This window comes from Gadus morhua, chromosome 2, assembly GCF_902167405.1.
Source record: "Gadus morhua chromosome 2, gadMor3.0, whole genome shotgun sequence".
In the NCBI taxonomy this organism is placed as follows: domain Eukaryota; kingdom Metazoa; phylum Chordata; class Actinopteri; order Gadiformes; family Gadidae; genus Gadus; species Gadus morhua.
In genome coordinates this window covers 22536651-22558893 of record NC_044049.1, presented here as the reverse complement: position 1 = coordinate 22558893, position 22243 = coordinate 22536651, and the positions used below count along the sequence as shown (strand labels likewise).

At 46.9% G+C, this 22243-nt stretch overlaps 1 protein-coding gene across 1 annotated transcript; it reads right to left on the bottom strand.

Annotated features, from left to right (window-relative positions):
- Positions 1-11134: 11134 nt before the first annotated feature.
- On the bottom strand, positions 11135-15983 carry LOC115557087 (TOG array regulator of axonemal microtubules protein 1-like). The gene is made up of 12 exons (XM_030374676.1): positions 15973-15983; positions 15542-15921; positions 15087-15213; positions 14857-14962; positions 14219-14454; positions 13840-13998; positions 13426-13743; positions 13315-13339; positions 12898-13152; positions 12551-12770; positions 12370-12456; positions 11135-12096 (listed from the first exon to the last, which is right to left on the bottom strand). The coding sequence occupies exons 1-12, from the start codon at positions 15981-15983 to the stop codon at positions 11870-11872; spliced, it is 2151 nt and encodes a 716-aa protein (XP_030230536.1). The 3' UTR covers positions 11135-11869.
- Between the last annotated feature and the right edge of the window lie 6260 nt (positions 15984-22243).

Sequence of the window (22243 nt, the reverse complement as noted above, 5' to 3'; positions counted from 1 at the left end):
CCATTAGGGGGCGCAATAAACGAGGAAATTGTATATCTTCTACAAAATTTCGCCACGAAAACGCTACACTAACTTCTCGCTACTCTTACCACAGTCAAATCCTTTGTATCCACAGGTTCAGGGTAGCGTTTTGAACACATGCTTCGCTTTGTGCCGGCGAAACGCACATTTCTTGTCGCGTTGTGCCGGCGAAATGCACACTTCTTGGACCCCTGCATAACTGCTTGCAGTTCTAGTTATTATTATTCCGACGTGCTAATCCTAAAAGTGTGCTCACAGCCCAAACCGTAAATGGTGCCGACACGCCAATTGCATGACTAGATCCAGGTCCCTGAGTTCTAAGCAGACGACAAAATCCAGACACGCCGAACACTAGGTGGCGCTATACCAAGGGAAAACGCGTTTGGGGCTATAACTCCCACACCGAACCTCCCACAGTCAAAAACTTGTACCCACATATTCACTGGAGTCTGCTGCATCTTTTGGCATAGGCCACGCCCATTTGCGTCTGGAATTTTTTTTCGCAAAATCGCGAAAACCGCAAAACTGTTTTTTCGCTACTCCTCCCACATTTCCCGACCAATTGACACAAAACTTTGCACACGACATCTTCAGACGCACACGCAAAGAATGCACGAAACACTTTTTTGATGCGACCTTTGACGACGAAACGGTAGCATTTTGAATATTGGTTTATGAGCTAAATTAGACGTGGAAAATCAATAATCCAAAGAAATCCAAAATTAGACATCGGAACGAGTCCAAATTTTACACACATGTTGGTGCTAACCTTAACGGCGTTCGATAAAAAATTCGGAAAATTACGCCCTCAGGGGGCGCAATAAACGAGGAAATTGTATATCTTCTAATTGGCCAAAGGAATGTTCTTCAAACTCAAGGGAAACCATCAAGGGGCAAACCCGAGCCTATATAGAAAATATGGCCAAGAATTATTAATGTGGGCGGGAGTTATTTGGCAAAGGATAATTCTCTTTGGAAAATTTCGCCACAGGGCGGCGCCAAAAAACGACGACATTGTCTATCTCCTATTTGGCCATGGAATGTTCTGAAAACGCGTTTTAGGCTATAACTCCCACACCGAAGCTCCCACAGTCAAAACCTTTATATCCACATGTTGTTCACGGTAGCGTTTTGAATACTTGCTTCGCGTTGTGCCGGCGAAATGCACATTTCTTGTCGCGTTGTGCCGGCGAAATGCACACTTCTTGGACCCCTGCATAACTGCTTGCAGTTCTAGTTATTATACTACCTCCCCGTGAAAGTGGAACCACAGCCCAAACCGTAAATGGTGCCGACATGCCAATTGCATGACTAGATCCAGGTCCGGCACCGCTACTCAGATAACAAAATCCAGACACGCCGGCCACTAGGTGGCGCTATACCAAGGAAAGACGCGTTTGGGGCTATAACTCCCACACCGAACCTCCCACATTCAAAACCTTGTACCCACATATTCACTGGAGTCTGCTGCATCTTTTGGCATAGGCCACGCCCATTTGCGTCCACAATTTTTTTTCGCAAAATCGCGAAAACCGCAAAACTGTTTTTTCCCTACTCCTCCCACATTTCTTGACCAATCGACACCAAACTTTGCACACGACATCTTCAGACGCACACGCAAAGGAATCGTGAGACAGTTTTTTGATCCGACCGTCGACGACGAAACGGTAGCGTTTTGAATATTGGTTTATTAGCTAAATTAGACGTGGAAAATCCAAAATCCCAAAAAATCCAAAATTACACATCGGAACGAGTCCAAATTTTACACACATGGTAGCGCCACCCTTTACGACGTTCGAATAAAAATTCGGAAAATTACGCCCTAAGGGGGCGCTATAAACGAGGAAATTGTATATCTTCTAATGGGCCAAAGGAATGTTCTTCAAACTCAAGGGAAACCATCAAGGGGCAAACCCGAGTCTATATAGAAAATATGGCCAAGAATTATTAATGTGGGCGGGAGTTATTTGGCAAAGGAAAATTTTCTTTGGAAAATTAAAAATTTCGCCACAGGGCGGCGCCAAAAAACAACGACATTGTCTATCTCCTATTTGGCCAATGGAATGTTCTGAAAACGCGTTTTGGGCTATAACTCCCACACCGAAGCTCCCACAGTCAAAACCTTTATATCCACATGTTGTTCACGGTAGCGTTTTGAATACTTGCTTCGCGTTGTGCCGGCGAAATGCACATTTCTTGTCGCGTTGTGCCGGCGAAATGCACACTTCTTGGACCCCTGCATAACTGCTTGCAGTTCTAGTTATTATTCCAGCACTAAAAGTGTGCCCACACCCCAAACCGTAAATGGTGCGGACACGCGAATTGCATGACTAGATCCAGGTCTGTGATGTGTACGCAGACGACAAAATCCAGACATGCCGGCCACTAGGTGGCGCTATACCAAGGAATACGCGTTTGGGGCTATAACTCCCACACCGAACCTTCCACAGTCAAAAACTTGTACCCACATATTCACTGGAGTCTGCTGCATCTTTTGACATAGGCCACGCCCATTTGCGTCCATAATTTTTTTTCGCAAAATCGCGAAAACCGCAAAACTGTTTTTTCCCTACTCCTCCCACATTTCTTGACCAATCGACACCAAACTTTGCACACGGCCTCTTCAGACGCACACGCAAAGATGCATTGATCACTTTTTGGATCCGACCCTCGACGACAAAACGGTAGCGTTTTGAATATTGGTTTATGAGCTAAATTAGACGTGGAAAATTAAAAATCCAAAAAAATCCAAAATTAGACATCGGATCGAGTCCAAATTGTACACACATGTTGGTGCTAACCTTAATGACGTTCGATAAAAATTTCGGAAAATTTCGCCATTAGGGGGCGCAATAAACGAGGAAATTGTATATTTTCTAATTGGCCGAAGGAATGTTCTTCAAACTCAAGGGAAACCATCAAGGGGCAAACCCAAGTCTATATAGAAAATATGGCCAAGAATTATTAATGTGGGCGGGAGCTTTTGGCAAAGGAAAATTGTCTTTGGAAAATTTCGCCAACAGGGCGGCGCCAAAAAACGACGACATTGTCTATCTCCTATTTGGCCAATGGAATGTTCTGAAAACGCGTTTTAGGCTATAACTCCCACACCGAAGCTCCCACAGTCAAAACCTTTTCCTCCACATGTTGTTCACGGTAGCGTTTTGAATACTTGCTTCGCGTTGTGCCGGCGAAACGCACATTTCTTGTCGCGTTGTGCCGGCGAAATGCACACTTCTTGGACCCCTGCATAACTGCTTGCAGTTCTAGTTAGGGGTCCAAGCCAACAGGTTGGATCCCTATTGTTTTTGTAAGGATTTTTCTTATTATACTTCCTACCAAGAAAGTGGTACTACAGCCCAAACCGTAAATGTTGCACACACACCAATTACATGACTAGATCCAGGTACGTGAAGACTATGCAGACGACAAAATCCAGACCTGCCGGCCACTAGGTGGCGCTATACCAAGGAATACGCGTTTGGGGCTATAACTCCCACACCGAACCTCCCACATTCAAAAACTTGTACCCACATATTCACTGGAGTCTGCTGCATCTTTTGGCCTAGGCCACGCCCATTTGTGTCTAGAATTTTTTTTCGCAAAATCGCGAAAACCGCAAAACTGTTTTTTCGCTACTCCTCCCACATTTCTTGACCAATCGACACCAAACTTTGCACACGGCATCTTCAGACGCACACGCATAGAAATGATAGACACTTTTTTGATCGGACCTTCGACGACGAAACGGTAGCGTTTTGAATATTGGTTTATGAGCTAAATTAGACGTGGAAAATCAAAAATCCAAAGAAATCCAAAATTAGACATCGGAACGAGTCCAAATTTTACACACATGTTGGTGCTAACCTTAATGTCGTTCGACAAAAAATTCGGAAAATTTCGCCATTAGGGGGCACCATAAACGACGAAATTGTTTATCTTCTACAAAATTTCGCCGCGAAAACGCTACACTGACTTCTCGCTACTCCTACCACAGTCATATCCTTTGTATCCACAGGTTCAGGGTAGCGTTTTGAACACATGCTTCGCGTTGTGCCGGCGAAACGCACGTTTCTTGTCGCGTTGTGCCGGCGAAATGCACACTTCTTGGACCCCTGCATAACTGCTTGCAGTTCTAGTTAGGGGTCCAAGCCAACAGGTTGGATCCCTATTGTTTTTGTAAGGATTTTTCTTATTATACTTCCTACCAAGAAAGTGGTACTACAGCCCAAACCGTAAATGGTGCACACACGCCAATTACATGACTACATCCAGGTACGTGAAGACTATGCAGACGACAAAATCCAGACCTGCCGGCCACTAGGTGGCGCTATACCAAGGAATATGCGTTTGGGGCTATAACTCCCACACCGAACCTCCCACATTCAAAAACTTGTACCCACATATTCACTGGAGTCTGCTGCATCTTTTGGCCTAGGCCACGCCCATTTGCGTCTAGAATTTTTTTTCGCGAAATCGCGAAAACCGCAAAACTGTTTTTTCGCTACTCCTCCCACATTTCTTGACCAATCGACACCAAACTTTGCACACGGCATCTTCAGACGCACACGCATAGAAATGATAGACACTTTTTTGATCGGACCTTCGACGACGAAACGGTAGCGTTTTGAATATTGGTTTATGAGCTAAATTAGACGTGGAAAATCAAAAATCCAAAGAAATCCAAAATTAGACATCGGAACGAGTCCAAATTTTACACACATGTTGGTGCTAACCTTAATGTCGTTCGACAAAAATTTCGGAAAATTTCGCCATTAGGGGGCGCCATAAACGACGAAATTGTTTATCTTCTACAAAATTTCGCCGCGAAAACGCTACACTGACTTCTCGCTACTCCTACCACAGTGAAATCCTTTGTATCCACAGGTTCAGGGTAGCGTTTTGAACACATGCTTCGCGTTGTGCCGGCGAAACGCACATTTCTTGTCTTGTGTGCCGGCGAAATGCACACTTCTTGGACCCCTGCATAACTGCTTGCAGTTCTAGTTATTATTATTTCCCTCTAGAAGTGGGCCCACAGCCCAAACCGTAAATGGTGCCGACACGCCAATTGCATGACTAGATCCAGGTCCGTGAACATTACGCCGACCACAAAAATACAGACACGCCGGCCACTAGGTGGCGCTATACCAAGGGAAAACGCGTTTGGGGCTATAACTCCCACACCGAACCTCCCACAGTCCAAAAACTTGTACACACATATTCACTGGAGTCTGCTGCAACTTTTGGCATAGGCCACGCCCATTTGCGTCTATAATTTTTTTTCGCAAAATCGCGAAAACCGCAAAACTGTATTTTCCCTACTCCTCCCACATTTCTTGACCAATCGACACCAAACTTTGCACACGGCATCTTCAGACGCACACGCATAGAATTGATAGACACTTTTTTGATCGGACCTTCGACGATGAAACGGTAGCGTTTTGAATATTGGTTTATGAGCTAAATTAGACGTGGAAAATCAAAAATCCAAAGAAATCCAAAATTAGACATCGGAACGAGTCCAAATTTTACAGACATGTTGGTGCCAACCTTAATGTCGTACGATACAAAATTCGGATAATTTCGCCATTAGGGGGCGCAATAAACGAGGAAATTGTATATCTTCTAATTGGCCAAAGGAATGTTCTTCAAACTCAAGGGAAACCATCAAGGGGCAAACCCGAGTCTATATAGAAAATATGGCCAAGAATTATTAATATTGGCGGGAGTTATTTGGCAAAGGAAAATTGTCTTTGGGAAATTTCGCCACAGGGCGGCGCCAAAAAACGACGACATTGTCTATCTCCTATTTGGCCAATGGAATGTTCTGAAAACGCGTTTTAGGCTATAACTCCCAAACCGAAGCTCCCACAGTCAAAACCTTTATATCCACATGTTGTTCACGGTAGCGTTTTGAATACTTGCTTCGCGTTGTGCCGGCGAAACGCACATTTCTTGTCGCGTTGTGCCGGCGAAATGCACACTTCTTGGACCCCTGCATAACTGCTTGCAGTTCTAGTTATACTTCCCCCCGTACTTGTGGGACCACAGCCCAAACCGTAAATGGTGCGGACATGCCAATAGCATGACTGGATCCAGGTCCGGCACCGCTACTCAGATAACAAAATCCAGACACGCCGGTCACTAGGTGGCGCTATACCAAGGAATACGCGTTTGGGGCTATAACTCCCACACCGAACCTCCCAGAGTCCAAAAACTTGTACACACAGATGCACTGGAGTCTGCTGCATCTTTTGGCCTAGGCCACGCCCATTTGCGTCCATAATTTTTTTTCGCAAAATCGCGAAAACCGCTAAAAAGTTTTTTCCCTACTCCTCCCACATTTCTCGACCAATCGACACCAAACTTTGCACACAACATCTTCAGACGCACACGCATAGAATTGATAGACACTTTTTTGATCGGACCTTCGACGACGAAACGGTAGCGTTTTGAATATTGGTTTATGAGCTAAATTAGACGTGGAAAATCAAAAATCCAAAGAAATCCAAAATTAGACATCGGAACGAGTCCAAATTTTACAGACATGTTGATGCTAACCTTAATGACGTTCGATAAAAATTTCGGAAAATTTCGCCATTAGGGGGCGCAATAAACGAGGAAATTGTATATCTTCTAATTGGCCAAAGGAATGTTCTTCAAACTCAAGGGAAACCATCAAGGGGCAATCCCGAGTCTATATAGAAAATATGGCCAAGAATTATTAATGTGGGCGGGAGTTATTTGGAAGAGGAAAATTGTCTTTGGAAAAATTCGCCACAAGGGGGTGCAAAAAAACGACGACACAATATATCTCCTAATTAGCCAATGGAATGTTCTGAAAACGCGTTTTGGGCTATAACTCCCACACCGAAGCTCCCACAGTCAAAACCTTTATATCCACATGTTGTTCACGGTAGCGTTTTGAATACTTGCTTCGCGTTGTGCCGCTGAAATGCACATTTCTTGTCGCGAAGTGCCGGCGAAATGCTCACTTCTTGGACCCCTGCATAACTGCTTGCAGTTCTAGTTACTTTTGGTTTGAGCCATATTTTTGCTTGTGAGAGAAAATGATTAGCCGGCTGATCAACTGTAACTATCAGCTGATCGCGCGCATGTAAACAGAGAGGCGTGGCGGGAGTTGCGTCAACATGACAACAGCTGTTTATCAAAATAATTTCAGTGTGGAACGCAAAACATTCCGAAAACGATATGCAAATGATAGTGTGGAGTCCACACTATCATTTATCACGATCTCCATCCACACTGTGTACTGAGATCGTTTTCATTGCGAATGTGCGTTCCTTATCAACTGCAACTGTCAGCTGACGGCGCGCCTGTAAACAGAGAGGCGTGGCGGGAGTCGCGTCACCATAACAACTGTTTATCCAAATAATTTCAGTGTGGAACGTGGATGCAAAACATTCCGAAAACGATATGAAAATGATAGTGTGGAGTCCACACTATCATTTATCACGATCTCCGTCCACACTGTGTACGGAGATCGTTTTCATTGCGAATGTGCGTTCCTTATCAACTGCAACTATCAGCTGATCGCGCGCCTGTAAACAGAGAGGCGTGGCGGGAGTCGCGTCACCATAACTGTTTATCAAAATAATTTCCGTGTGGAACGTGGATGCAAAACATTCCGAAAACGATTTCAAAATGATAGTGTGGAGTCCACACTATCACTTAACACGATCTCCGTCCACACTGTGTACGGAGATCGTTTTCATTGCGAATGTGCGTTTTTATATTTACCCGGGTTAGTGTGGACAGGGCCTACATTTGCCTGGTTTTACAGGCAGCTGCTTTCTAGGTTAACATTACGTCAGCGTTTATTTTACATGGACACTTCTGATCCGAATAGATTTCTAATCTGAAAAGATGTAATCCGAATGTACTGTAGGTATATGGCATTTACAAAAGTGGTAAGCGTACGTCCGTATGTCTCTCGCGCACAACCGTTATGTTGATCTGGACTTATTCCGCATGGAACTCTATTCAGATCAGAGAATTGTATTCCAATTGAGGCGTATATATGATTTATATATGATTCTATATATGATTTTTTGTGTCCATGTCCATGTAAACGCGGCTACTGTGAGCAAAGCCACGCTAACCGTTTAAAGCAGTAGAAGTCATCATGTCCATCTTTTCCCTTTACGTTAGCCTCTGCCCCGCCTCTTACCATACCTGAGGTAAGGAAGACATTGCCAGGTATTGCTAGTGTCAATCCCTTCACGCTGGCAGAAAGGGGGAAAATGACGAAGGATCAGCGAGAGGAGTGCCATAGGGTAGTCACCAAGTTCATTGTTAAAGGTTTGCTGCCCTTTTCAACAGTGGATACCCCATGGTGGAGGTGAGCAAGCTGTAGCCTAGTTGGCTTAAACGATACGCTTTAGGCTGGATAATGTTGTTGTCACTGTTATTGTCAGTATAAATAAGAAAGTATGTCACTGGTAATGCTTTATGTTCTAATGTCATCAATTGTAGGGAGATGATAGCAGCCCTGAACCCTAAATATCAGTCCCCCACCAGAGACATGGTATCGAATACTTTCGTGCCTGCATGGTATGCTGTGGAGAAGGAGAATGTGAAGAGGGAGTTGGAGGCTGTCAGGGATGTGGCTGTGACTGCTGATGGATGGACCAGTGTTGCGCAAGATCACTACCTCACTGTTTCTGTCCACTATATAATAGAGGGGGCCATGAAGGAGAAAATACTGCACACGCAGGCAGTGTATGTATCACAGACAGGGGTAGCAATAGCAGAAGAGATAGGGGACATTTTGGAAGAATTTGGGGTAAAGGAGAAAGTTGTGGCCATCACTGTGGATAATGCTGCAAACATGGATGTGGCAGTGAGAAGGATGAGTGTGAGAAAAATTGGCTGCTTTGCCCACACACTTAACATCGCCGCCCAAAAGATATACACCATACCCTCAGTTGCAAGGTGGGCAGGAAGAGTCAGAGCCTTGTTGGTGTGGTTGAAAAGGTGTACCCTGTCTAAACCTGTTTTGAAGGAGAAGCAGAAAATACTCGGTAATACACACTAAACTTGGTTCAAATAGTCATGGTTAAAATATTTTATTATTAAATCATTATTCATAAATGGACCATTGGTTTCACACTTTGTGTCCTCTCTGTATCTTTAGGCCTGCCAGAGCACTCAGTCATTCTGGACGTTAAGACCAGATGGAACAGCCTATATTTAATGATGGAGCGTTTTCTGGAAATGTTCCCTGCCATCCAGGCAGCCTGCATGGACCCTCGCCTGAAGAAGTCCATGGAGAAGGAGAAGTTTGGAATTTGCTTATTTTCACCATCAGTGCTGCAGCTTAACATTTTTTTCCCTAAAATTGAATCATGCTAGTAAGACCTATGTGCATATTTTTCAGACTTGACAGAATTTCAGGTGACGACTTCAGGAAAGCAGAGGAGTTCGTAAAATTGATGAAAATCATGTACCAGTCAACTGTTTGCATCTCTTCCGGAAACAACGCCACACTAGGTCAAATTATTCCAATCATAAAAAAACTTCAAGATCACTTCAGGGTCACAGCAGACGACTCTTTCTTCTCTAATGCCATAAAGGAAAAAGTCTGGGATGACCTTTCCAAAAGATACCAAGTAAGCATCACTATTTTATTGATTTGTTGATTATTTTCATTCGGTATACAGAAACCTCTACGTATACTGTGGTGCGCCGCAGCAGTGGCAGCCGTTGCAGTAGCTCATCTGTTACATGTCCCTTGAATTTCCCTCAGGATTAATGAAGTATCTACCCTATATCAATCTATCTATCTATGTTCTTCTCTCACAGGGTGAGGGCATTCAGGAGTTTTTGGAGGAGGGCACGGCTCTGGACCCTAGGTTCAAGGGAAAGGTAGAGGATGCTGTGTGGTACAGACTGGAGGAGGAGTTAATCGATCGAGCCTCACACCAGGTGTTTAAAACTATCTGTATCATTAAATCTCATTATATTTAGCCTCTCGCTGTAAATGAAATCGGTGTACATGACACCTGCTTTTCCAATATCAACAGAACAGAGGTGAAACTGCCCAGGCCCACCAGCAGGTGGACGATGGGGACAGCTCATGCGATGAAGCCAGTTCAGCTGCACGTGCTAAGGCACATCTCCAATCTCTCTTTACTTCAGAGCATCAGTTTACCATACCGAAAATACTTTATACAAATAAAGTCTCTTTAAAGCTATTCCTTTGGATTCGACCCCTCTTTCCAAGAAGAACATTGCAGAACCAAGTGCAATCGCGCTAGACTAACCAATTCCCCGTGTTACAGCCATGATAGCAGCTACTGCAGTTGCTACACAGTTAAGTACAATAATAACATATTATTTTATATGTATACACCGCCAGACCGAGTACTCTATCGATGTCGGGTCAGGAGTCTGCCTGGGATTGCAGGGGAACGCTGGCTCAGACATCGACTGTTTGGGATTCCTCTTCATCAATGCCATCAAGTCGTCTGTGCTAACATGTACACACCCCAGGTGAGTGCTGCTATGTGTGGAAGACCTGAGTCAGAATATGGCAGGAGGCCATATTCTGGCTGAAGTGGGCCAATACATTTCAATTAACTGTTTCTTTATTAACTCCGAAAAGCTATTGAAATTGAGTAATTTTCATGCATGAATAGCACCTGTTTTTGTAGTAGGTTGTGCCCAGGACAGAGATTTGCACGAATTTTTCCTCCTTCATATCACTAACAAAAGCATGTCTTATACCTATCTTTCATAGGGCAGATTACTCTTATATATTAAACAAACATATTTTATAAAGCCCTTTTTATATCAGTAGTTGTCACAAGGGGCTTTCTTTAAAGAAAAATTAAGATTTGTTCTGCTCAAATTCACACTGGTGTACTTTCTATACCATTTATACCGTACACCCCTACTTCAAATTGACGTCAAGAGTTTCCGTCAGACTCGCGCGGTAGCCAGGTGTCTCATGCATAAGGACAGCTTCCCCCCCCCCCCTAAAAAAACTCTTTGGTTCTACGCGATTCACGTGAATGACCCAATTGACCAAGAAAACGGTGATTGTCGTCGAAAAGCGACAAGTTTGCAGGAATGCAGAACATGTTAGAAGTCAACAACATAATTTATTGCAGCAATTAAATTCCAAAAATACATGCACAGCCGAAATTACAGTACCTTAAACAGCTGAATTCTCGCAGCCATCATCCTCCGACTCTGTAGACCGTGGCACTGGCACACTACTAGCCGCAAGTGCCGCAGGTAGGAAGAACGATCAAATTGTTCGCTTGCTCATTGTTCGAATGGAAGGTTGAGATCGTTCTCCTTCTCACAGACCCGCGGCGGTTTCCCGCGCTCGATAATCTCTATGACCCTCCCCCTCCACACATTAGCCACTTAGTGGCCATTCCCTATCTTTCTCACACTCTTTTGCCTGCTACAGATTCCGGATTCATTGACGCGCCCCTTCCACGTTTAACGTGTAAAAATAAAGAAGAAAAAAAGGGGCAAATGCGCGACTGAATTTTTGCTGACGCGCATGCACGACCAGCAAAAATTCAGTCGCGCAATCTCAAATTCTGGTCGCAAAACGTGACCAATTGGTCGCAGTCTGGAGCCCTGCCTAACTGCTCCCGACGAGCTGCCAGTCACCTTGCATGGTTGACTCTGCCGTCGGTGTGTCAATGTGTGTATTAACCGATGTAAGTCGCTTTGGATAAAAGCGTCTGCTAAATGCCCTAATTGTAATTGTAAATTGTACCTGTTAAAGTGCAACACAAGCTACCTGTAAAAGTGCAAAGAGAGCAGTGAGTCTTCTCGTTCCCGTCCTTAGGTCATTTTTTATTCAGGACATGGTTCTCAGCAGCTGGTTGAGGTCCCTGCCGACGCTCGGGGGCTGGGAGGCGGCGCTCAGCCGCAGGCCGGGCCCCATCTGATGGTGGAGGGCTCGGCACAGGCTGGTTGTCGCCCGGTGCACGCTGCCGCTGGAAGGGCCCAGCAGGCCCCACAGGAGGGGCAGCGCCTTCTGCTCCACCAGCTGGGGCCGGCGGGGGTACAGCTCCATCACCAGCTCTGGGGGGGGGGGGGGGGAGGAGACGGAGGGAAAGGGGGAGGGGAGGAGACAGGAAGAGAAGGAGGTGGAAACCAAGGAAGAGACAAAATAATGGGAGACAGGAGGAGACATAGGAGAGGAGGAGACCGAGGAATAGGAAGAGAGGGAGGAGATGAAGGCGGCAGAGCAGATCGGATCAGATGCCGCTTGATTGGCCACACAATGGTATACGTATGTTTGGTGCTGATCATTGCAAAGAACAAAACAAACAAACATTTTAGCCATTAACAAACCTGCAACCTTCTCGATCAGGTCCACCTTTGCTTGGCCGCTAAGAACCCGTGCCTTGAAGCAGAACGGCTCAAGGAGGAGGCTGTTGTCTGGAGAGGGGCAAGGGACGAACACATGAGTAACAAGGACAACACCGTGGTCAGACCGGACCGTGTTCTGGACAGCTCCCCACCGGGCCCTCACCGAGGTTCAGCACCAGCTCGCAGAGGGCCCCTGTGGCGGCCGAGTACACAGCGCGGTTCTTGGAGTTGAGGTGGTTGTCCACGATGGCGGGCACCAGGTGGTTGAGCACCCCGGACAGGTTGTCCTTCAGCAGGCGCACCATCCCCTGCAGGGCCTCCAGGGCGTACAGGTTCACCTTACGGTTGGACTCCAGCAGGCGGTCTCTGAAGAGGTCAAACACCTGGGGGAGCGGGGAGAAACGGGGAACAGGTGAACAAAAAGGGGACAGGAGGGAGTCCAACCAGGAGAGGGGATAAGGGCGAGTGTGAGGTAGTGGGCGTTTACGAGCGGTGGGGGGTTTTACGGACCGGGAACAGGCTGCGGATGACCATGCTGGGGTTGTGCTGGCAGTCGGCCACCAGCTGGTCGAGGCCTTTGATGCGCTCCCTGAAGTCCTTGGACTCCAGCAGAACGGTGAGCTGCCTGATGTACTCAGCCTTGTCTTCCATGATGGGCCCCAGAGGTTTGGAGCTGTACTTGCAGTTGGGCTCCCTGGAGGGTACCACAAAATATAATGTCATGAAACTGCATACATACTTACTACATATATATATATATATGATCTTGGAAATAAGATAAAAGATATTCTTAAAGTTTGCTTCAAGTTGAGAAAACGAACAAATGCATAAATAAATATAGGAGAGACATTGCAAACAAAAGCCATCATGTGTGCTCTGGAACACGACCGCGAGAGAGGAGCTGACCTCATAGCATAAGGCTTTTACTTTCACCAACATATTTCCAAGGTGGCTGTCATGCGTCTGGGAGGAGTCTCACCTGGGGGTGGTGGTGGCGGTGTTGGTGGGGGTGGCAGTAGTGGTGGTGGGGCTGGGGGCTATGGTCGGTTTGGGGAGCTTCCTTTGGAGCGTCGAGGCCCTGGCGGTGCCACTGCCGGGAAGCGAGGCTGGGGTCTGGGGCGTCTCACCCAGACCCTGACCCTGACCCTGACACAACAACAACAACAACAACGTTCACCAGACCCGTCACCAAGCGGTAGGGTGGGGCGAGAGGGCGGGGCCTTCCGTACCTTTGCCTTGAGTCCACTGACCGCCTTGCGGGCGGCGGAAAGGTCCTTGGTGGGGATGTTCTTCTCCAGCAGGCTATCAAAGTCCCGGTGGGAGGACAGGAACAGCAACATCCGGCGGCCAAAGGACCTGAAGGGGGAGGAGTGAGACCGGCACGTCACCGAGCCGTTGGACACACGCCAAAGCCTTCAGCCAACACAGGAAGCCACTGGGGGCTCTACGTGCCTGGGTTCCGGGGAGGAGTCCAGGGCCAGCTTGACCACGGCCGGGAGGATTCTGTCCGTCACGGCCTTCCCTCCGGACAGCAGGCGGGCCACGCCCACCCTCTCCAGCAGGTCGGCCAGGTGCTGGGCGGCGCACTTCCTCACCGCCGCGCTCAGGTGGCTGCAGACGCACACAGGCTCAACATGAAGGACGCACACAAAGAGACACAAACCACAGAAGTACACAACGGATGGAGATAAGGAAACATCGGCTAGACCTCTGGAGTATCCTACCTACCAGTCCAAAGCAGATTAAGGATGTTAGAAACGTTTCCTTTGACACTCAAGTCCTGTTTAAATGTCTATTTTTTCTGTTGTGCGTTTGCATCTTGCCCCCTGACCTCAAACCCCCGTCCAGGAAGGCGTTGATGCAGCGTGCCGGCGTGCAGTGCCGCACCATGTGGCCCAGCGCTGCGTCCACTTCCCCCCGGATGAAGGCGTTGCTCTCGGCCGCCTTGTGCAGCAGCGCCCTGGCCGTGGTGTCCACCTCCTTGTCCATAGCCCGCTGCAGGTGGCAGTACAGGACGCCCAGCGTGCACACGGCTACGCGGGACACGCCCGAACGCAGGTTCTTCACCTGAAAACCAGACACACACGTGGTAGACACCACTCACTCTGTAATGGTTCTTTGAGTGTCTTGGAAAGCGCTATATGAAGGAAATGCAGGCGTTACATTATAATATGTTTCACACTCTTCGCTTCATTCAAGGCTGTGTTTTGCTGACATTGTTCATGTCGAATCAACCGCTCGTTCTATGGTGTAGAATTGATGGGGATGGTTTTACACACAGCGAGGTATATAGACTAAGCTGTAGACAGGAGGATTGAGTTTGTTTTACACTTGCAGACAGTGACGGACTGTCCACACCCAGCCGCCCGCCCACTCACACGCCCACCCACAGTGACAGACGCTGGTCTCCATGTTACGTGGTAGAGAGAGAGAGAGCACCAGGGAGCAGGCCCAGAGAGGGGGAGCTACCTCTTGCACGAGGGCGAGGCAGACGTCGCGGAGCCTGGGGAGCAGCGTGTCCACGTGGTTCTGGGCCAGACTGCGCAGCACCGTGAGCCCTTCCATCTTCTCCTGCCTGCGTTCAGAACCACAGCAGGTCAGTCAGATGAAACACAAGTTTGGATTGCTTCGACTAATTCTGTGTGTGTGTGTGTGGGGGAAAATTCTGAGTGTCTGCGGTGTGTGTGTGTGTGTCTCACCAGTTCTCTGAGCTGATGAGAGTGAGGCTCTGTGTCATGGCCAGCTCAGGTTTGGGGAAGGGGTGGGGCCCGGGGGGCTCTGGTGGGTCTCGCTGGGGGCCGCTGAGGGAGCCCTGGGACGGTTCATCTGCACACACACACGTTTGAAAAATAAACGCCGGTCTCAATTAGACGCCGGCGCCTTGCCATGGTCGCGTGACAACATCACAGACGTAGTTCCGAGCATTACCAACTTTCGCCAATAGATGGCATCAGTTCACCAAAAGGAAAATCCAAAGGAATTAAAGGCCTGTTCCATATGGACGCCTGTCCCAAACACAAGCCGCTTGAGTTCAGGGATTGAAACAAATGAAAGCCCGGGCTAATAATTAAAGTTTTGTGGCATGCAGGCTCAATCCTTTAAAAAAAGAAGTTACTTTGGATTGATTTATTTGTGTAAAAGATGCCATTCTTACCTCTGCTATCCAACAGCTTCTCCTCCAGCTCGGGCTCAGCGGTCAGCCTCTGGTCGGGGAAACAGCGGCCCCCGTTCTTCTGCCGCTTCCCAGAGGGCCCGGCCTCTTCCCCTGCCTGGTGGGGGGGCGGGCCCCGGAGCTTCTCCCGGGGGATCCTGCCGTTCCTCAGACGCTCCTGCACAGGGGGAAACGGGCTGAACGCGCACTTACCTCTGCCCGCCACGCCTTCAGGAACGTCAGAGGCCGGCGGGCTGCCTGGGGCCTGGGACCTCTGGCCGTTGGCGAACTGGGAGCACTCCCTCCCAGGGAGGTCCGCCTCGGCGCCTCCGAGCGCCCGGCGGCGGGCGGAGGCAGCGGCGTTCCAGGAAGAGGGGGCGGAGCTCAGCGGGGCGTCCCGCAGATCCACTGTGAAGGACACTGTTTAAAAGTACACGTTAAGCATACTTTAAAGCAACAAATATACTTGGAATAACTTTTGTATGCTTCAATTACATTTGTACTACAATAAAGTGTACTACTTGTTCACCTGGGGGTCTATGTGGGGGCTTGGCCTCAGTAGAGCGGAGGACGATCCTCTCGTTGGCGCCAGCGGCTGGGGCAGCCAACCGGGGCAGCCTAGCCCCACGAGGGTGGTCAGGGTCAGCCACTTCTAATGAGGGGAAATTAAGTACACTTTAATAAAACATTTTAATAGTGTTTTACACAGGACTTGAAAATAAGTGTACTTTACACAAGTACACAATGACCACGTATTTGCAATTTTTCTAAGGCACTCTGATGCAATTAGAGATTCACTTTCTGCAAGTATACTAAAATACACTTCTACTTTGCTATTTAGTATACTTTTTCTAAGTACACATACGTACAATTTACAATACACTTACAATAAAGTACACTTTTTATAAGTACATTGCAATACCACTTCAAGTATTTCAGAATTAATGTACTTTTTTTTCAGTACATTAAAGTGGAACTTGATGGCATTTATTGTGAAGTACACTTTTGAAAAGTACATACGTTAAACATACTTTAATTTAAGCACAAAAAGTAAAAGTTCACTTGTAATAACTTTTCTATACTTTAATTATATTTGCAATACACTAAAGTATACAACTTCTTCACCTGGGGGGGTTTGGCCCGGGGAAGTCTCCTGGCTCGAGGCGGCACCCAGAGCCCGTGCACAGAGGGACACGGTGTCGGAGTTGGCCGCCTGGATCCAGGCTTCCTGGCCGTCAGCCTCCTCAGCCACAGCCAACCGGGGCAGCCTAGACCCACGAGGGTAGCGGGGGTTAAGGCCCGGGGGCTTGGCCTCAGTAGGGGGGCGGAGGACGATCCTGTCGTTGGCGCCAACGGCTGGGGCAGCCAACCGGGGCAGCCTAGCCCCACGATGGTGGTCAGGGTCAGCCACTTCTAATGAGGGGAAATTAAGTACACTTTAATAAAACATTTTAATAGTGTAGTACACAGGACTTGAAAATAAGTGTACTTACATAAGTACACTAAATGACCACCTATTTGCAATTTTTCTAAGGCATTCTAATACAATTTGAGATTAACTTTCTGCAAGTATACTAAAATACACTTCTACTTTGCTATTTAGTATACTTTTTCTAAGTACACATACGTACAACTTACAATACACTTACAATAAAGTACACTTTTTATAAGTACAATGCAATACCACTTTAAGTATTTCAGAATTAGAATACTTTTTTTTCAGTACATTAAAGTGGAACTTAATGACATTTATTATGAAGTACACTTTTGAAAAGTACATACGTTAACCCTCATAGGGTGTTCGTGTTTTTGTTACACAGGAGGTGCTGCTGGGTCTGGTGGACCCATTGCCTTTTAATTCAACATACTCAAGCTTTTTTTTTTAAATACTCACCAGATGGTTACTTCATCCCAATTGCAAGTAATATTAACAACACATATGTTAAATTTGTTCACTTTACCTTTGTTAAATCACATTTATGAATAGAGGTGCCACTCGTTTTTGTTTCTTTTTGTATTAAAATGCAACAAAATAAGGAAAGGCCTCATAATACAGGCATAACTGGGAAATAATCAACATCATTAGAAATTGAAACATACTCAATAACATCTGTCTGAACAACACATTAAAGCCTTTGAACACGGCCATTATACGTATATCAGTCTATACCACACATGAGGGGCAGAGTCTCACTGTGTGTGTATTGCATATGTATTTTTTTGCACTGGTTGCATGTATATTGTGTTTTTCTGTCCATCATGGGTCCACACACTTCACAGCGTTTATTTTTGACGGGCTGGTCCTACATCTGGCTGCTTGCGGGTTGTTCCTGGGGCTGGCTGCTTGCGGGTTGGTCCTGGGGCTGGCTGCTCGCGGGTTGTTCCTGGGGCTGGCAGCTCGCGGGTTGTTCCTGGGGCTGGCTGCTTGCGGGTTGTTCCTGGGGCTGGCTGCTCGCGGGTTGGTCCTGGGGTTGGCTGCTCGCGGGCTGGTCCTGGCTGCTCACGGGATGGTCCTGGGGCTGGCTGCTTGCGGGCTGGTCCTGCCTGCTCACGGGATGGTCCTGGGGCTTGCTGCTCGCAGGCTTGTCCTGGCTGCGGAAGGGCTAGTCCTGAGGCTCTTTTACGTTTCGGAGCTGGCTGATGCTCATCCTCCTCTTCAAACTCGGTGTCAGACTCTGAAATGTTATCCTCACTTTCCGAAACTATTTCCTCTGCATCACCATCAAAACCCTCTGTCTCTTCAAATATCAACCGTAAGGCAGTCTGAACAGAGAATCGCTTTGCCATCTTGATCAGTTGTGGTATGGAACCACGCTGACAGAGCTTTTTTATAGTGTCAGGTCCCCAAGCTTGATAGTGTTGGGTGCTCCAATTTTGCAACCTTGTGCGGGAACAGTGGGTGCACACTGTGGGTGCTCATACCAAGGGCCCATTCACCTGCTTTACTCTTTCCCCCTCTCTCTTTCCCCCTCTCTCTCTCTCTCTCTCTCTCTCTCTCTCTCTCTCTCTCACACGCACACACACACACACACACACACACACACACACACACACACACACACACACACACACACACACACACACACACAGAGGAAGAAGGGAAAATGAGGGTGCACAGAACCTATGATTTCCACACTTAAACTAGCTCCGGGTCCACTGGACCCGAACACCCTGTGTGTAATATAAATGTGATGGGGGGGTATACAGGGGGGGGTCCTTGAAAATGTTTTCTGATTCATGTTCCTCACAGAAAATGAGCCAAAGCCAATGAATCTTAGTTCAAAAAAATAATAATTTGTATCACTTTAATAAAGCTAAAAACTGAAAACGGGTCCCACAGACCCGAACACCTTATAAGGGTTAAACATACTTTTAATTAAGCACAAAAAGTAAAAGTATACTTGTCATAACTTTTGTATGCTTCAATTATATTTGCAATACACTAAAGTATACAACTTCTTCACCTGGGGGGGTTCGGCCCGGGGAAGTCTCCTGGCTCGAGGCGGCACCCAGAGCCCGTGCACAGAGGGACACGGTGTCGGAGTGGGCCGCCTGGATCCAGACTTCCTGGCCGTCAGCCTCCTCAGCCACAGCCAACCGGGGCAGCCTAGACCCACGAGGGTAGCGGGGGTTAAGGCCCGGGGGCTTGGCCTCAGTAGGGGGGCGGAGGACGACCCTCTCGTTGCTGCCACCAGCTGGGGCAGCCAACCAGGGCAGCCTAGCCCCACGAGGGTAGCGGGGGTTAAGGCCCGGGGGCTTGGCCTTAGTAGGGGGGGCGGGGACGAGCCTGGTCACCTCGGTGTAGGACTCCCTGTCCGCCATCATGATGGAAGCAGGGGTCAGTTGAGCCCACAAAGAAAATAATGTCTTCCTGTCCATCGTCGCTGTTCGATAATCTCTCTATGAGTCTCTGTAATGAAACATATTCAATTTATTATTTAATTAATGGAGTCTTTACCACATACATAGATTGGACCACTGCTTGGGTCTGAAGCATACTCATGCAATTTTGAATTCTGGTACAAGAAATTAAGTGTGTGAGTGATGTGAAAAATGTGTGAAAAGAGAATAAAACGGCATGAGTTGTACGCTCCTATCACGGTGTCTCATTAGGTTTACAACAACATTACTTGCATTGGAAGTCGATAAAGACACTAATTCGGTAAAAGTCACGGTTCATCACTGAAAAGTTGAACCAACCAAGAGTGTGAGTGCAGCGCATACCGAACCATGTAATAACATAAACGTCACTAGCCACTAGCTAGTAAGAGAGTGAGCTAATGCAGTCATTAAAACACCTCCAGCAGCAGCATTGCTTCAGATATGACCCTCATTAAGTGCGATGGCGTGAATACATGCAGCAAGAACGTTCCACAAATGTACCGATCTGTATTCATGCGGTATTACGGTTATGGTTTTCGACTTTACGGTTATGGTGACAAAAGGTTACGACGATAAATCGATCAGTGTTTTCCCCGTGAAAAACCATCTACAATAACATACATAATTGTTAGCGTTATCGATCAGTTAGATGACTTTCTAAAATGACATTGAACTTTTCGAAGAGGGGGCAAGGGCCCTTTGGTGTTTGTTGGAGAGTGAGGTGAGAGAGGCCGTGGCGGGCCCGAGGTCCACGACGCCCCGAGCACGGCTTAACCTTATTTCAATCGAGCAATATGTGGTAGGCTAGATTTATCTTTTACACTTCGATAAATATATAATTGATATGTAATAATGTGTCAGGGAAGGATTTATAATAGCATTGACATAAGATGGGACTACTTATTACTTAGAGCTATAGTTCATGAGTCATGACTTACCTCTACTTGGCGTCGAAGGGCGAATGAAAACTTTAGAACTTGAGCAGGTAGGCCTACTTGATTGACACGAGGCATTATGACGAGTCCAGCTTCCCGAACCTATCATTGAGCGCATTGTGACCTCACAGTAATTTGTGTGTGTTTTAATAGAAAACCAGCCTACAGGATACCCCAGATCTTTGAAACAAAAATATCACAAAACACTGATGCTTTGCATTATTGCGTATGCATGCTACTGATACAGAAAATTGCACCTGGTGTGATGTGACCGTGTGAGGATTAAACCAACCTGAGTTGGACATCAGTGAATCACACATATGAAAGCATGCGTTCATATGCATGTGCATATGAACATTGCAAAGTATAATATTCAACATTTCCACATTCAATCATCATAAAATATCTGATTGCCTAAACTACCACGCTACTACGCATTTCAAGGTTATGGTTTGGCAGCAGGTGGCAGCATAGGACCTGAAACCAAACATTTCAAACCCGCAAGAAAGACACAATCATATCAGTTTGGGGGCCCGATTTGAAATCTTTAGTGCCACTCACAGGCCAAAGCTGGGTTTACTTTAGTGCTCAAAAGTTTGAAACATGGCCGGTTAGCTTTTTCCTTTCGGCTCTGTATTCATTTTCCATGCTGAGAACAACACAATATTGAGTTATGCAATTTATTATTTTTTTGGGCGATTTAAGTCACTAGTCCAAGACAGATGCTTATGTCCAATGGCCTATTGTTGGCTAGGTCTGTTGGTTTACGGCCTGATAACAGATGCTCATTGAATCAGGGTCAAGGACAAAATAGCATATTCAAACACCACATCCTTCAAATGAATCATCTAGGCCTACTTTTGACATAATTTCTATAATTGTAGGTTGTACTTGGTGATCATGTTTTTTTAGGCCAAGGGAAGCAGGCTTCCCTGTTTTTTGACATCCAATAAAAACATTTATATTAACAGTTTCGATTATTCTTTGGTGCCGTGTTGCTGTCATTTCTTCCACATTTGAAAGCATTTTTTTTTAATCATATTATCAATATCGTATAAGCAAGTGGAGTTATGGCGGTTCGAGATTTAAAGGGACTCTCACCTTTGTTGCATTTTTACACTTTTTTTGGATGAGGTTAAATTGGTATTAATAAGGTAATAACCCTCTAATATGCAAGACAGACCCACCAGGAGTAAAAACAAACAATTATTTTACTCTCATAATATTTAGTGAAAACTTCAACCAATAAAATTCTTCGGACCGAATGATCTTATTGGCCGACAGACCTGTCTGTTTGCTGCATGGATATATAAGGTTTTCCGTCTGCTTCTTGTGGCGCATTCGGGCCCGCGTCATCAAGGCGCGTCCTCAACTAGAGGGTTTGTTTTGATTCCACGGCAGACAGTAGCGAGTAGCGACCGTAGCGACTGACGATGGCAGACCAAAGTGGTCCACGGCGTACTGAAACTGCACCATTCAGTCCGATTAGGGGACTCATCTCGGACTCAGACTCACAGTTACCCTCCTCTGGAGCCTCAGGAAGACCTCCAGACTGTTGGCCACCAACTGCACCATTCAGTCCGATTAGGGGACTCATCTCGGACTCGGACTCACAGAGTTACCCTCCTCTGGAGCCTCAGGAAGACTTCCAGACTGTTGGCCACCAACTGCACCATTCAGTCCGACAAGGGGACCCGGTTCGGCCTCAGAAGCCAAGTGGTCCCGCTCCCCTGGAGCTCCAGGAAGACCTCCAGACCGTTGGCACCCAACCGCACCACTCAGTCCGATTACGGGACCCATTTCGGACTCAGACGCGACGTTGTCCCGCTACTCTGGAGCTCCAGGAAGACCTCCAGACCGTTGGCACCCAACCGCACCACTCAGTCCG

Coding starts and splice junctions, on each gene's coding strand:
- LOC115557087 (XM_030374676.1), bottom strand. Junction 13,744..13,839: donor GACTCCTCCCCGGAACCCAG/GCACGTAGAGCC, acceptor CTCCCCCTTCAG/GTCCTTTGGCCGCCGGATGT. Junction 13,153..13,314: donor TTGGAAATATGTTGGTGAAA/GTAAAAGCCTTA, acceptor CTTATTTCCAAG/ATCATATATATATATATATG.